General features: G+C 33.9%; 1 protein-coding gene across 1 annotated transcript; it reads left to right on the forward strand.

Moving 5' to 3' along the window:
* Positions 1-484: 484 nt before the first annotated feature.
* On the forward strand, positions 485-15,128 carry LOC119830195 (peroxiredoxin 1). The gene is made up of 5 exons (XM_038353106.1): positions 485-609; positions 8,762-8,902; positions 11,414-11,553; positions 14,078-14,246; positions 14,910-15,128. The coding sequence occupies exons 2-5, from the start codon at positions 8,772-8,774 to the stop codon at positions 15,055-15,057; spliced, it is 588 nt and encodes a 195-aa protein (XP_038209034.1). The 5' UTR covers positions 485-609; positions 8,762-8,771; the 3' UTR covers positions 15,058-15,128.

The raw sequence follows: 15,128 nt of genomic DNA on the forward strand, positions 1-15,128 counted from the left end.
ATGTGTATAAAATCATCATTGCTCGAAACGGTGAAGGAAAATATCGTGAGGAAACCGGCATATGCGAAAATTAAAAGTTCGACAGCATTTGACGACATATTCACTCACCACATTACGTTGTGAGCTATTACTGCGATTAATGAGTGTTTTCTGATTTTGAGCGCAACATTAATTACAAGGATAGCCGTATATGCGATGAAATAATTAACTTTTTGTTTTACACATGGTACACAGGGCCACATACGAACATAATATAATAGTATAGTATTTTGTTATTTGTGGTAATAATATCATGATATTAAATTAGCTTCTTAAGCGTAGTATATATGAATTTTTCGTAGTATATATGCATTATTCTGTTTTTTTTTTTCTTTTTGTTTTCAGCGGAGCCTTGGAAGCCATGTAATGACTTGACCATAATGAATTGCTGATAACCTTTTTATGGAGAACTTACTGGCAATTCTTTTATCTTATCTGTGGACGTTGACGTATTTGAATTTCATGCAGCCGGCCGCCGGCTGTCAGTTCCCAGTTGTCATTTGCACGCCAGCGTTTCCTGAGTAAGTTCGTTGCCGCAACTATTCTACGCCTCATTTAATTTAAATTATTGTGAGTACTTTTTTTTAATATAAATAATTATCCTAGATTACCTAAAAATTGTTTAAGGTAGAAATCGTAAGCGACATTTTGGATTATTAAGGAAGCTGATTAAACGACGTTTTTTTCTTTTGTTACCGACAATGACTAGGTACAGATTCATCTAGAAGTATGTAACTACGCTTCCTACTGGTACAATAGATGACTACACTTTGAATTTGCTTTGATTCTAACAGTTTTATCCCTTATAGCTTTGCGTTGGGTTTTCATTTTAGTTCGGCGCCCATGAATTTTCCTAGACCACTTTTCGCAGAAGAAATCTTATAAGTTTTTTTTTCTAACAAATTCCTTTGGATCAAAGGTTAATATGATGCAAGAGGTATCAAATAGAAAAAGAGAACGCAGCGATTCAGGCAATGAGCTAATAGGAAACTTAGCAAAAAAGGTCCTTATTTCAAGGTCAGTCCGTCTTGGTGTAAGGATTTGGCATGTACGTAAAGTATTCGTGGTGTAGGGATACGCGGTAATGAATTTGAGGTTGTTCAATGCTTGTTTATCTATTTCAATGGGGAAGGATACTGCTCAAATTGCATAAGAATTTGTTGTTAATTTACTGGCACACAATAGAATGGTTGAGTTTAATTATCCTGAAATTTATATTGTTTATAATGCTTAAACATTCAATAATGCAAATTTCCAAAATTTACACTATATACTTCAAAAGCAAAATATAAAACCATCTAATGTGACTCGCTCTAAGTCAATGCTTTCAATTTATATTATTTATAGATATTAAGCAATTATTACTCTGATTATTGCATGGCTATCTGCATGTATGTTGATTAAATAGATTATACCAACATACAATAGTTTCTTTATCAGTTAAAGTGTAGCTGGAATGTAATAGAATTGAGATAAATCATAACATGAGTAATTATACACGATTACCAATTAATCTACCCTGCCTCATATTATGTGCACAACCCAACTTGTTCATTGCTGGTAATCACAATTTAAAATAATTATAGTTGATAATTCAAGAGGTATCAATTTTTATACACTACCATTGATGTGGAAATAAAAAATGCTTAATGCATAATTCCCGATTGTATTGAATATAGTTTCTTTTGAGTTTAAATATAAAGAGATAAGAAATCTACTCAAAATACATGTATAATGTTAGTTAAACTCATTTCTAAACAGTAAATGATATAAATGTACAGTAGAAACATATATTGCTGTAGTATCAATATGTGATAATATATTATCTTTGAGCACTATATAGTTTATGACTTAAGTGTTTTTAAATAATTTTTATGGGAGGAAAACATGCTAGGTCAAATATTATCAATGATATTACAAACTATAAAATTTTAACTTATTTTATCATAAAGTGTCCAATTTGTAATATCATATTCTCAGTATGAAATAAATTCAATACATAAATGATTAACAATTAAATGAGAAATTTCAATACAATACATTTGTTCAAATTATTAAATATATGTGATAAAGCATATTGACTTTTTACAATATTGTTATTTTAAATTATCTAAATAGCCTTATTATTACAATTTCTTTAGTGTTATCAACAAAAAGTCAGTGACTGACATCCATGGTTGTTAATACACATTCTAAATACTTAAAAATATAAAATTTAATTTGACTCATGATTAGAACCTTGATCAATTTTAGGATATCTTTTATGGATAAACATTGAGCAGTTACATAAATCATCGCAATTGGATGTAAAGTACCATACCTATGATATGCATTTAATTACCAGCAATATTCCAATAAGTTATGATAATGCTATTAATTAATTCAAAGTGATGAAATACATTGTAACTAAATTACAAATTTCATTATATATTGTAACAGAATAATATATGACCTCTAGAGTATCAATATTTGTATTTCAATTAGCACCATTATAAATATTATAAACACAAATATAACTCACAACGCCTATTGTAAATTTCTATTAGAGAATATGAAATATAAATAAATGAAGATCTCAAATATTTACTATCATTTAACCTGGACCAATTTCTAAAGAATATCTTATTATTAATCATTTATCTAAATAAACAGATGTTAGATAATAATCTCAACTATTAAAATTAAAATAGCTATGAAATAAATTATTGAATTCAATTTAAACTTCAAGATATTAATTAGATATAATAAATTTATTCAAATTGTCTATGACAGTATTATCCACATTAATGTGTATTATATGTTATTATTTAATTCAAATCTTACATTTGTATTAAATGATTTTTTCATTTAAACCTTTAAATGTCTTTAACTTTTAACAGGTTCTTTAATGTACATTTTTGAACATCTTATCCAGAAATTGAGTACATTATATGAGATTTAGTTGAATGCTGGTAGCGCTATGTTAAATTCTATGATCAGATTTATTCAATCAATACACACTAGATATATTAATGAATCCAGTCTCTATTGATTCATATATCCCGAAACAAGCATTTATTTTCAAAAAGATAAACATCCATCCATGATGTGATAGTAAATATAAAATTTTGACAAAAGTAAAATATAGCAATATAATATGAATGAATCCCTAATAGATTCAAATAAAAGTTCAATACACTTTTAAATATTCTAACTGTTTGTATTGTATGCTTATATATTGTCTAATTAACATGTATTATCGAACAGCTGACTAAATTATCAAGTAACAATGGCTATGGAGCACAAGTGTTATTGCAGAGGAGATGAAGCGAATGCCCTCGATCTGGCCAAGCCAGAGCACCTCATGCCCATGATGAGACCCTTTGCTATGAGGTTTTGATACTTTTATTCTGTAGTGGCAGTTTAGAGTAGTGTTTGGTACTATCTAAATTTGTTGGCCGTAGAGGATTTTTTTGATATTGGGTGTTTGATATGTATTCGATGGAGGAGATTTTAATGGAGTTGTTTGATATTTTTAGGTTGAAAGAAAAGTATTTAAGATAAATGTTGTTTTTGAATTGTTTTGATGTAAACTGGTATACTTTTAGTTAGATGTAATGGTAAAGATATTTGCTTGATTTGACTTACATTGGATAACTGTTTTTCTTACATTGGATAAAGTAACACAAACTTATTTTCACCGTGAATAAAGAATTAGTACACATATTGATATCTAGATTATGCCTACTGGCCATGAAATGGCTGGCTATTTTATGGTTCCGCTTCGCTTCGCCGTCGGGTACACTTATTAAATTTTACTTTGAAATTCGGATTTGAGTTCCTTATCCATTATCCATTATTACTATTCCAATACACATATTTTCCCGCAAACGGGACACCCTCAAATTGACTATTTTTTTTGTCGTGGATCCCTTCGACAGGATTTCGATTTTCTTGATTATTTTTTTACATACAGAAATTTGAAATCTACTGACAATTTAAGGGCGCTTAAGTATTAAAAAAAAATATTTTAGTTTGAGTAATCGCTAAATCTTATTAAATTGTTTCGATATATTTCTAAAGTTATCGCTGTTATTGATAATTTATATTAATCGCGTAAAAAGTAGTACTGTCGTATATACAGGTCAATGCCGTGATTCTAATCGATATTTTAACTCGGCGTCACGACAGCTGTTTATTTTTCATATAAACTTATTTATTGTGTGAACATTTCCAGCTCTCGAATGTTTTAAGTACATGTTTGTACATTAATTTCTTTGTCCCCTTATGAGTATGGGAACGATGACACTGATGACTGTCACAATGTGCCCCAGCACGGGGCAGACATATTTAGGTGATTGATTGACATGTTAGTGATAAGCTTTCTTTTTTCTTTGCCTGACTGACATTAGATTGTGATATGGTCTACTGGGTATAAAACCCTCGGCCTTTCGGTTAACGACAGGGCCGTAACCACTCCACTGAATCATAAAATCATTTTTTTATTACAACGATTGAGTAAAATGTAATATTTCATTCTATGTAACGTTTTCCGGGTTGTAGTATTTTTGGTACAATCTTGCAACGAGGAAATACGCTTGTATCGAATTGATTTTTTTAATTGAAATTGTTGTAGTCGTATTCAGTTGGTAATTTATAGGTATTATTATATAGGAATGAATTAACCAACGACATACATATAACATAGAGGCTATAGGCAGAAATAATAGAATACTTAATAGTTATGAAGCCGCTACCGCTGACGGGGTATGGTGAAGCTACTTATGGTCACATTCTTCAATTTTGAGGGCATGTGTATAAGCCTTCTGGTACTAGCATATTCTATCGTCTCACCGGAGCCTTAACTATAGGTACCTCGCGGTAGATGTATGACGTCATAGCCACTATTTACCTTGATGATTATTGTGGTCATAAATTTCCGAAGAATGCGTTCTAATGTTATTGTATTTAGCTTATAATATTTACCTACTTACGCATAATATTTCGGTAATGTTCGTTGAGAATTTGTTATTCTCTTAGTCTGAAGAGTTTTTATAGCTAGCCGTGATTATTAAAATAAGTACCGAGCCTTTAATTATACTTTTAGTATAATGTTTAGGTATTACCTGTGACTACGTTCTATCTTCCTAAATTTCCCCCTTAACCATACAAATCTTATACTAACTGACGTGTACTAACTCGCAAACTTTGAATATATAAACATTTCAAATCCGAAGGGATTGGTTCACATGTAATTAACTAAACCGAACCGCTGCAATTATAGCAGTGTACATTTCAACTTTAATGTTATACGGATCGTGGTTCCCTTGGGTGTAATTCATAATAGTGTTTTTACGTTTTAATTTGATTGCTGGATGTATTCAAACGCTTTATTGAAGGCGTCTTTTATATAATGGTATTATGAAAAGAAAAGATTTATATCTAAGTATGTTTGTAATGTTTTCACACAAAAACTGCTGGACCGATTTCAAAATTCTTTCACCAATAGAAAACTGCAACATCACCGAGTGAAATGGGCTATTTATGTACCATGAGCGAAGCCGGGGCGAACAGCTAGTAGTATCATAAATTGAAGCTAAATTAGGTACTTTAAAAATGATAAATAGCACGTTTTGAGAGTAGACAACGCTAAATTTTTCGTTCGTTCACAGATTATACGTAAAGAAATTATCTTATCCTGGCGATTTTTATCAGGTTAATAAGAAAGACTCGTGAAATTATTGTATTGTCACCGTTCGTTGATAAGTGTACATATTTTGAATTAAATCTGTACGTTTAAAATGGAACAGAATGAGTCTAAAATCAGCTAGTCGGTACATGTGAAGCTAATAAAAGCGTGATACACGAAGTTTTTCATTATGCGTGATATATATTTTTCAAGTGTCCCAGAAAATGAGTAGTTTCTTTCAAACATTGATCAGTCTGCCCTCAGTTATGATAACTAATTGTTCCCAGGGTGAACAACCTCGAAGCAACTCTAACTAACATACTTAACTGTGGATTCTTGACTGATTTGTTTTACAATGGCGATGGGAAATTATTGTCGAGTATATGGAGAAAGACAGCGTTTATGAAGAACACTGTGCATTTGATAAATCCCAAATATTTTACTTGGAATGTTAGGTTCGTTGTCTTTATTAGATGATATTGTATATATTATATAGTTTAATACTAACTGAAAACGCAAGCTTTTTTTGCAGATAAGTAATATAAATATGTAGATTAAAATGAACTTGTTTTCAAACAAACGATGTTATGATAGTTTCGTAAGTAGGTAGGTAAATGATAAATTGGTTGCATATAATGTCATTATTAAGTATGCCTGTTCAAGGGAAACGGATTGTTTGTGATAACTGATAACCGCAAACTAGTTAAACCCATGGAGACCGTGGCAGCACGCAATCTGGTCAAATGTCTGGTTAAATGGTAATCAATCTCGTGTGTTTAATCGTATGTCAATGCTTTTAACAGTCGAAGTCATTTGTAGGAAGAGCAACTGAACTAAACTTCCATAATTTGATGGAATTATAAAATAGCTAGCCGCTTGACCCGGTTGCTTAATCCGGTTAAAATAACATAATATTAAGTCTATGACACGCTCAGATAACGTGGCTTTCTAGTGGTAAACTAATTTTTAAAATCGATTCAATATATCCAGTGGTTAACCTATCGTCACAAACACATAAATCTCTTCTAATTATAGTATAGAGAATAATAATAATAGTTATTTGTGCACAAATATGTGAATATTTTTCACAAGCGCATATCTACTATAAACATGTGACGTATGAAAACACTATTTAAGTCGAGACGAAATTTGCGGTACTTAAAAATGTTCAATCAATTTTAAAGGGATTACAATTTTATCAGCATGTTGACATCAAAGGTGCGACCATTGATAGTGGGCTATCTGTCCATCAGTTTTGGCACAGCGATCAAAGTTGACTGACAGAATATATCCACCCCACGTATCTATAAAGGCCGTGTGCTTTGAAGAGTTCCGTTTCCCATAAAAGTACGGAAATGTAGCTTTTTTTTTAACTAGAAACCTATATTCGTCTGTATCGTGTATATTATTTATGTATTTTCAGCACTTGCGAAGAGAAATAGGATTTTTTCCCTGTACTCACGAAACTTTTTTGCAATTTTTCTAAAACACATCACTACGTAATATATATATAAGAAAAAAACATTTTAAACGACCAGTTGTACAGCTGGTAGCGTGTCAGTATTACAGAAAATTGAGTGTATTGAAAAAAGTCTGATTTTCCCCTATTAAACCTGCCGAGAAAGATGTTTAAAACATCCTATGGAAGATTTTAACCCTGCATGCATATAAAATCGCTTCAGTAGTCAAACCGTGAAAGCGTAAAGACATAAGCACTTTCACAAATATAATATAACAAAGTGTGGATGAATCTCGCTCCTATTTCAGCTTAGTCATCCATAGTCTCATAAAATTCAAGTCTATTGTGTTATCAAGAAACCATGTCCCCTGATAATTTATATCATTTTAAACAACTTACTATTATTATCAATATTATGTAACAACGACCAATTAAAATTATATTACCTTTATTTCTGTTGTTCTATCGTGTCATTATCTAGATGACCTGGTGAACTGCACGTTTTGATTTTATCGCTCTTCATCCTAAATTGTAAAGAAAAAATGTTTTCTACAAAAAATGTCACGCATGTCCCTGGGGAGGGTGGTACCTCTCCCAAATTCTACGAGACCAAATGAGAACAATTTCCTATCATTAAAAGAATCACATAAACATTACAAAAACATACAGAATTGTGAACCTTCTTCGTTTTGTAACGTCGTTTTGAAAAGATGCAATGCGCGTTTCTATTTCGATTTCAGCTATTATAATAATCTTCGATTACCAATAAATCTTACGCACAGCATCAATATACAACCATACGAAATATTATCGCTATAACTATAAATAAATGTTATCACAATTACTCCAAAAATGCGGCCATAATAAATAAATCAAAATAACAGACCATAAAAGTGCATAACGCTTCGCAATTGCATAACGCGCGTACCATGGTCGCAGGTCGATGCTCTCGGCAGTGAACCTAGCTGGTTCACCTTATTGATTTTGTATGTTGAATTTATTACATAGAATGTATATAATGTATACACATTCATTAGTACAAATGAGTAGCGAAAACTATGTGGAAACAGTAAATTTCAAGTAGTTATATTGAATGATTTAAATAGAATTTGTGTAGTTATCTTGGACAAGGTGAATGTAGTTATATACCTGAGTACGTGATTGTTGTTTAGTATTTCCTCATTTTGTTTATTTATGAATATTTAAAGCTTGATTTCCATTAGAAAAGTAAATTGATTTTTATCACAGTCAAACAATCGGTTGTCACGACATTGACCCGATTTCTTAGTTTAATCAAATTCCAGTTTCACGTTTCCTTTGCCGCTTTACGTTAATCTCATGAGATTTTCCGATTTTATTAACACATGATGTTTTATAGTTTTATCTTCTCTGTATTCATATACATAGTGTAAAACAAAGTCGATTTCTGTCTATGTATCTTTCACATTACGCAACAGATTTTGATCGGTTCTTCTAATATATAGTGTTGAGTGATTCAAGAGGAAGGTGTATATGTATATATCATGTATCATCGCACCCGTGCGCAGCCGGGGCCAGTCGCACGTCAATCTATAATATTATATTTAACATTACAGTTTCAACAAGATGCCGCTGCAACTCACCAAACCGGCGCCCCAGTTCAAAACCACGGCTGTGGTGAACGGCGAGTTCAAAGACGTCGCACTGTCGGACTACAAGGGCAAATATGTAGTGCTCTTCTTCTACCCGCTCGACTTGTAAGTATTTTATACATGCATTGATCTTATAAACGCGAAAATTTGTGAGGACGGATGTATGTTTTATTTACTCTTTCACGCGAAAACTACTGACAAGATTATGATGATGTTATTTGGCTGTGATACAGCTTATGAACTCGAATAACACGATCTATAGGAATACCTCTTTGCATACGGGTGAAACCGCACTGCTAGTATCGTATGTATTTATCACATGCCGAGATTTCGTAGCATTTCTAACATTGCGTATAAAAGTTCCTAAATCAGAAGTACATAGGATGAGTGCGATGCAGCTGAGATCTCGCACGAAAATAGACTTATATCTATCGCAATAAATTGGCCAGTTAAAATTATATTTTATAAACACCTGGAATTGGCGACATAAGTTCGTAGAGATTTACGTAATCTTCTGCACGTGTTTAATAAGTGTGTGGCGAGTTTCGCAACATAATAACTACCTACCACATACATTACATATATGTGACGATCAAAACTGTCCCTCCAAGCAACGTAAAGACAAAAACTCCGAGTCTAGATGTTAAAGTCATTTTCACTATAATCTTCCATAGACATCTTTAATCTTGCGATAGCAATCTTCGTTATTTATCACCTAACTACGCTGTTGCTCGTTTATTATAAACATTTTACGGACTACTTTGTTCTGCCTCAACTAGACTAAGAAGTATATACAAACATTTGCATATCAGCGCAATTATCGGGGACCAGATCCCCTTTGTCTTCTTAATTTGCACTCGTGATCCGTAATTAGTGATCAAAGATTCGCGCCACAGTAAACAATCGATCTTCTATCCCTCCAGAACCCTTTAATGGCCCTTTATACGAAACTTTAGAATTCATAATACAGTTGACGAATAATTTCACACTCAATTTGCATTCAAATATTCGTGAAGATACTTCGAGAACTCGTTAAACCTGTTTTGAGTGTGCTAGCCGTCATGGGAAGTTATGTCGGTTATAGCAATGTACACGGTTCGGGAACTAGACATGTGGGCAATTGTAGGTTGCATGAAATGAGAACACCTGAATCGCGCCAATGATGTTTCTTCAGCACTCAATAAAGAAAGATATATCCTTGGCTAAGAAATTAGTTGGTACATTAATTAACCTTCACGAGCTTGTTTTTTCCTTTTAAATTACATACACTTAGTAAAATACAAATTACAAAGATTTCTCAATTTCGTCGTAATTTTAATTATCTCTTCAAACATCAGATTTGTAAACATTAATTTATATGCATTGTTCATATCATTGTTTTTACTCAATTTGCACAATTGCTGCAAAAGTATAACATAATATGTTAATTTGTTCTTTTGTAAAATTATATCATCAGATATTGAGGCACAAATGATAAAACTACGGTAAAAAATTAGACTGACTCATCGTTATTAATCCCTTGTAGCTTTTTATCATCATCATCAGCCCATGTTCCCACTACTGGAACATAGGCCTCCTATGAGGGTTCAGGCCATAATCCACCACGCTGTGCGGGTTGGCAGATGTCACATGTCGTCGAACTTTTGATTCTCAGACATGCCGGTTTCCTCACGATGTTTTCCTTCACCGTTTCGTGCAGTGGTGATATTATTATTAGTAATAAATTTATTTCCTGCACGCTCTCCTGTTCTCGTACCCCACTTATCGATTTTGAAGTCCGAGGTCCACTACCACTGAGACAATTATGTAGCTTATGCTCTAACACAAAATATTATTATGTGGGCTCCCATACCTCCATATCCTTTGGAAATTATATAATATCTAATAATGTAACAATAAACTGTATTAGGTATTCAAATTCTAAACTGTATCAAACACGATAATTAGGTTTTTTTTGCGCGAACTTTAAAGCAAATTAATCACAATGTTAATCGATAGATTTAAAATTTAAAACAGTCTCTATTTTCAAAATAGAGAATTGTGTTTAATGTAAAATTTGTTTGAACATGTTTATTTGCATATAATTAAAACTTTAGAACCACGTTAATAACTAAATGTGTTGCACAATATTTAAATGTTTATTTATAAGGAATATTTATAATGCATATTTATTCATACTGTGATAATGTGTTCTTTAATTCCTTTCTGCTCGTTGAAAAACCCCACCTGCGATCCCCTGGATGTATCTCGATAGAACACACCATTCCACATACTACATTATACAATGAAAATAAAGATACACATATCATATATAAGAAGATTGCTGCTATCTAGTAGTTCTCTTTTAAACATATTTATAAACTGAAATGTGAAAGAAATACTTGTTAATTTATTAAACATGTAATGGAGTTCAAATCTAGATAAACTTCCGTAATTTAGTGAGTACAGAAGACGTTATAATATTCATTTAAAAGAAAATTGTGATGTTTCATCACATACAAACTCGAGATATACTGAACATGTCTACCTGTATAAGAGTGGAGAGGATGGGGGGGAGATATATATAAATTACCCTACAATAAACGGGTTTTTGATACAAATGATATAATTTTCCAGCACATTCGTCTGCCCCACCGAGATCATCGCGTTCTCCGAGCGCGCGGACGACTTCAGGAAGATCGGGTGTGAAATCATCGCCGCGTCGACCGACTCTCACTTCACTCACCTCGCGTGGATCAACACGCCGCGCAAGCAGGGTGAGTTGCGCGAGAATGTTCTAGGGCGCCCACGTGTGGGGCACGTGGTGCAATTGTGAGGCGTACGAGTGTCCATGGACTGTAGTGGTTTAGCCTTAAAATCGTTACAATGAAAGAGATTGTTTTTGGAAAGCAAAAAAATCTCTACGTTTTTCCTAATTAATTATTTTCTCAAATTTGCTGTACGTTACGATCATGCCACACGCCACCATATTTATGAATGTTTTTGATTGCACTTAAAATGTGACTAACTGGGTAGATGAGTCAAGGAAATGGACTTTGTAAACCATTGGTAATGTTATGAACGATACCACAGATAATAAATATACCATAAGCTACTTCTTATAGTTGGATTTACACCCATCTATCTTGAACAATAATCATAATTTTGTATTTATCTGTGTACATTTGTTTTCTCATGTAATCAGTTGATAGTGCACAGTTAATGCGTATGTACTTTACTTTATTGTAAAGTTGAGAGAAATGTTGTTTATTCAAATACTACATGTCATAGATTCTGTAGATAACAGAATGAACAGAAAATATGTTAAGATAAACTTGTAACTCTGCTGTTTTTGAAAAAAACACGTAACAGTACATGATAAAATTAAACAATTGAAATGTTATGTTTAGTGCTAGCAATATTAAAAGGAAGAATATCTTTCGAGAAAGAAAATCTGTTAATATTCAAGCCCTAGCAAATTAAATAATTATAAGTAATATGCAATGTGATAGTCGAGCACGCTTCGGCACGAATAAGGCAAGGTGAATAGTAGCATGTGAATACTACTGTGTTTGTAGACACTCGTGTAATGGGTTGGGAAGCCAGAAGTCCTTAGCCCGAGCGTTTTTCCTTACCCTTCCCACTCTATCTTTTTCTCTGCGTCAATCCTTCCTTTATGTCCTTGAAAAATGTCAATCCTTTGTCTAGTCCAACTTAAAATAAATATTTATTATTTTCAACAAAAAACTAATTCGCCGAGGGGGGGAGCCGGAATCCCGTTTCCCTTTCCTCATTCTACCCAGTCTATTCTTCCAGTAGTCCATCCTTTCTTTATTCACTTAACAGTGGGCAATGCGTTCCCAGTGGTAGTACCTCTGCTCTGTTCATAGGCGGTGGTGATCCCTTACCATCAGGCGAACCACCAGCTCAGTTGTCCGCTATGACATAAAAAACGTCCCAATGCTCCGTAGTAAGTGCAAAGCGCTGTTCGCAGGTGTTAGGCGGTCTGTGGACGACGCGGACACGTTGTGTCTGCGGACGTTCCGACGGTTAGGGCTTTGCGCGCGACGCGAGCGACGCCGTAGGTCCGCATCGGTAGGCGGCGCCAGTGAGTTGGGGGTACTTTAGGGATTTATGTGTGTTGGATTGGATTCTGACGGTTGTATTGCTATTCTGAAGTGGAACTGTTTATTTTATGGAGGTTCGGGTAAGAAATGGGATATTCGCATTCTATAAATGCGGGAATAAATGGAAAGAGACCCGGTCTTTTAAATAAATAAAGCACCCCCCTTTAGTTAAATTTTTCAAATCAAGTTAATTTATGAACCTATATACACTTTTCAATGAAACACGTATTTCATTTTTCTCCCTTTCATACATTTTTGTGTAAAATTCACGCTGCCAAACCATATTATGGTATTAACTGCAGACAAATTTATATATTTTTTTTAGCTACATAAGAGGCAGTTCCATCAAGAAGTAGCATATAAACCAGTTTAGTAATTGGCATTAAAGCTCTGTCTACACATGTCACGAAAATCGCGTTTTACAATGTACTGTGTAGACCGACCTTTAGTAAACTATATTTTACGGGTTCTGTGTTGAATAACCTTTAGATACAGGTAGTCTAGCGCTTGCCTACGGCTTTGTTCGCGTCGCACTTCGCAAATTGTGATTGTATTTTTGGAACATTGTGTGCTTCGAGGGAGAGTTTCGTCTTTTGGGTTTCATTTATTTCTCGAGATCTACTATGTCTTGAATTAGTCTATTTTTATAATTTTACCATACAATATATTTTATATGAGAAATATCCTAAATATTAACTGTTATTGTAAATGTTTAAAGTGAATCATTCAATCCAAAAAAACCATTAAAAATGCTTTACAAAAAAATAACCAAAACCATTAAAACGTCTTCGTCATTACTTTTACTTTGTGTAAAAAATGGGAGCTTTATAGATCATAAGTTATTATAATATTACGAAACTCATAATGTAGACAGGAAAGTATTCTTTGTCTCAATTTCACGCCAAAATGACTTGACCAATTTTTAAGTAGTATTTAAAGATACTAGTTATCTAACTCATTATAGTTATTGGACATATTTCACACGACATATTTCTTAGTTCAAGCTCCTTTGCTTTCTCTGTGATAAACAAAAATAAAAAAATACGACATAATAAACTACATTAAATATTACACCGTCTATAACTCAAGAACGTATAAGCGGATCTTGATAGTGGTGGTTTTTTGTTGTTATAATTTCAAAAATGCATATATCATAAGCATAACGCATCGGCAGGCGGTCTCGGCCCAATGAACATCCCCATCATCAGCGACAAGTCGCACCGCATCGCGCGCGACTACGGCGTGCTCGACGAGGAGAGCGGCATCCCGTTCCGCGGCCTCTTCATCATCGACGACAAGCAGAACCTGCGCCAGATCACCGTCAACGACCTGCCCGTGGGACGGTGAGTTGCCCGCGCACACACGCACACGCACGCCTGCACATGCGCACGCGCACGTATTTAGACAAACGTACACATACAAAAACGCACACCCACACACATACCCACGAACACATTCACACACAAACGCAATTAAAAAATACTCCTTCCCGTCAGGACGATAATAATTGCACGCACTCACTAATAACTGATGATATTATTTTCATTACAAATAAGCTTCACATATTCACTTGTGCGTGTACGAGCGAGTATTTATTTCCTACTTATATTATAAACGCGAAAATATTTTTTCACGCGAAATTAGCATATCATATCTGTATGAAATTTGGTATGGAGATAAATTGTGGTCTCGATCAGCACATAGGCTAACCCTAACCTTACCCGAGTACCACGTGAGTGATGCCGCAGGTTACAGGTATTACACAATATGTATATGCAGTGTCGGTGAAACGTAAATATATGGCAGCTATTTGTATGGAATTTTATTGCGTGTTGAGGCTGCTGTATAGCCAACTATCATTTCGGATTGATGGTCAACATCGTCTAAAATATACACACTCACATGTTATAAGACAGACAACTTGTAAAAAAACAATTACTGTACTTTTAAAAAAATGCAATATGACCATTTTATCCTGCAATACAACACCTAATTTAATTCGACAGTTCCGTAGAAGAGACCCTCCGCCTTGTCCAAGCGTTCCAATACACGGACAAGTACGGTGAGGTGTGCCCGGCCAACTGGAGGCCCGGCTCCAAAACGATCAAGCCCGACACCAAGGCGGCGCAGGAGTACTTCGGCGATCAGAACTGAGACTAGCGTAGATTTCCTTTAGCGGCTGTTTTATTTAATACTTATGAATAATAAATAAAAACTTGTTAAAG

The sequence above is a fragment of the Zerene cesonia genome, chromosome 11, assembly GCF_012273895.1.
Source record: "Zerene cesonia ecotype Mississippi chromosome 11, Zerene_cesonia_1.1, whole genome shotgun sequence".
Taxonomy (NCBI): Eukaryota; Metazoa; Arthropoda; class Insecta; order Lepidoptera; family Pieridae; genus Zerene; species Zerene cesonia.

Coding starts and splice junctions, on each gene's coding strand:
- LOC119830195 (XM_038353106.1), top strand. CDS start 8,772: ATGCCGCTGCAACTCACCAAACCGGCGCCCCAGTTCAAAACCACGGCT. Junction 8,903..11,413: donor TTCTTCTACCCGCTCGACTT/GTAAGTATTTTA, acceptor ATAATTTTCCAG/CACATTCGTCTGCCCCACCG. Junction 14,247..14,909: donor AACGACCTGCCCGTGGGACG/GTGAGTTGCCCG, acceptor TTAATTCGACAG/TTCCGTAGAAGAGACCCTCC.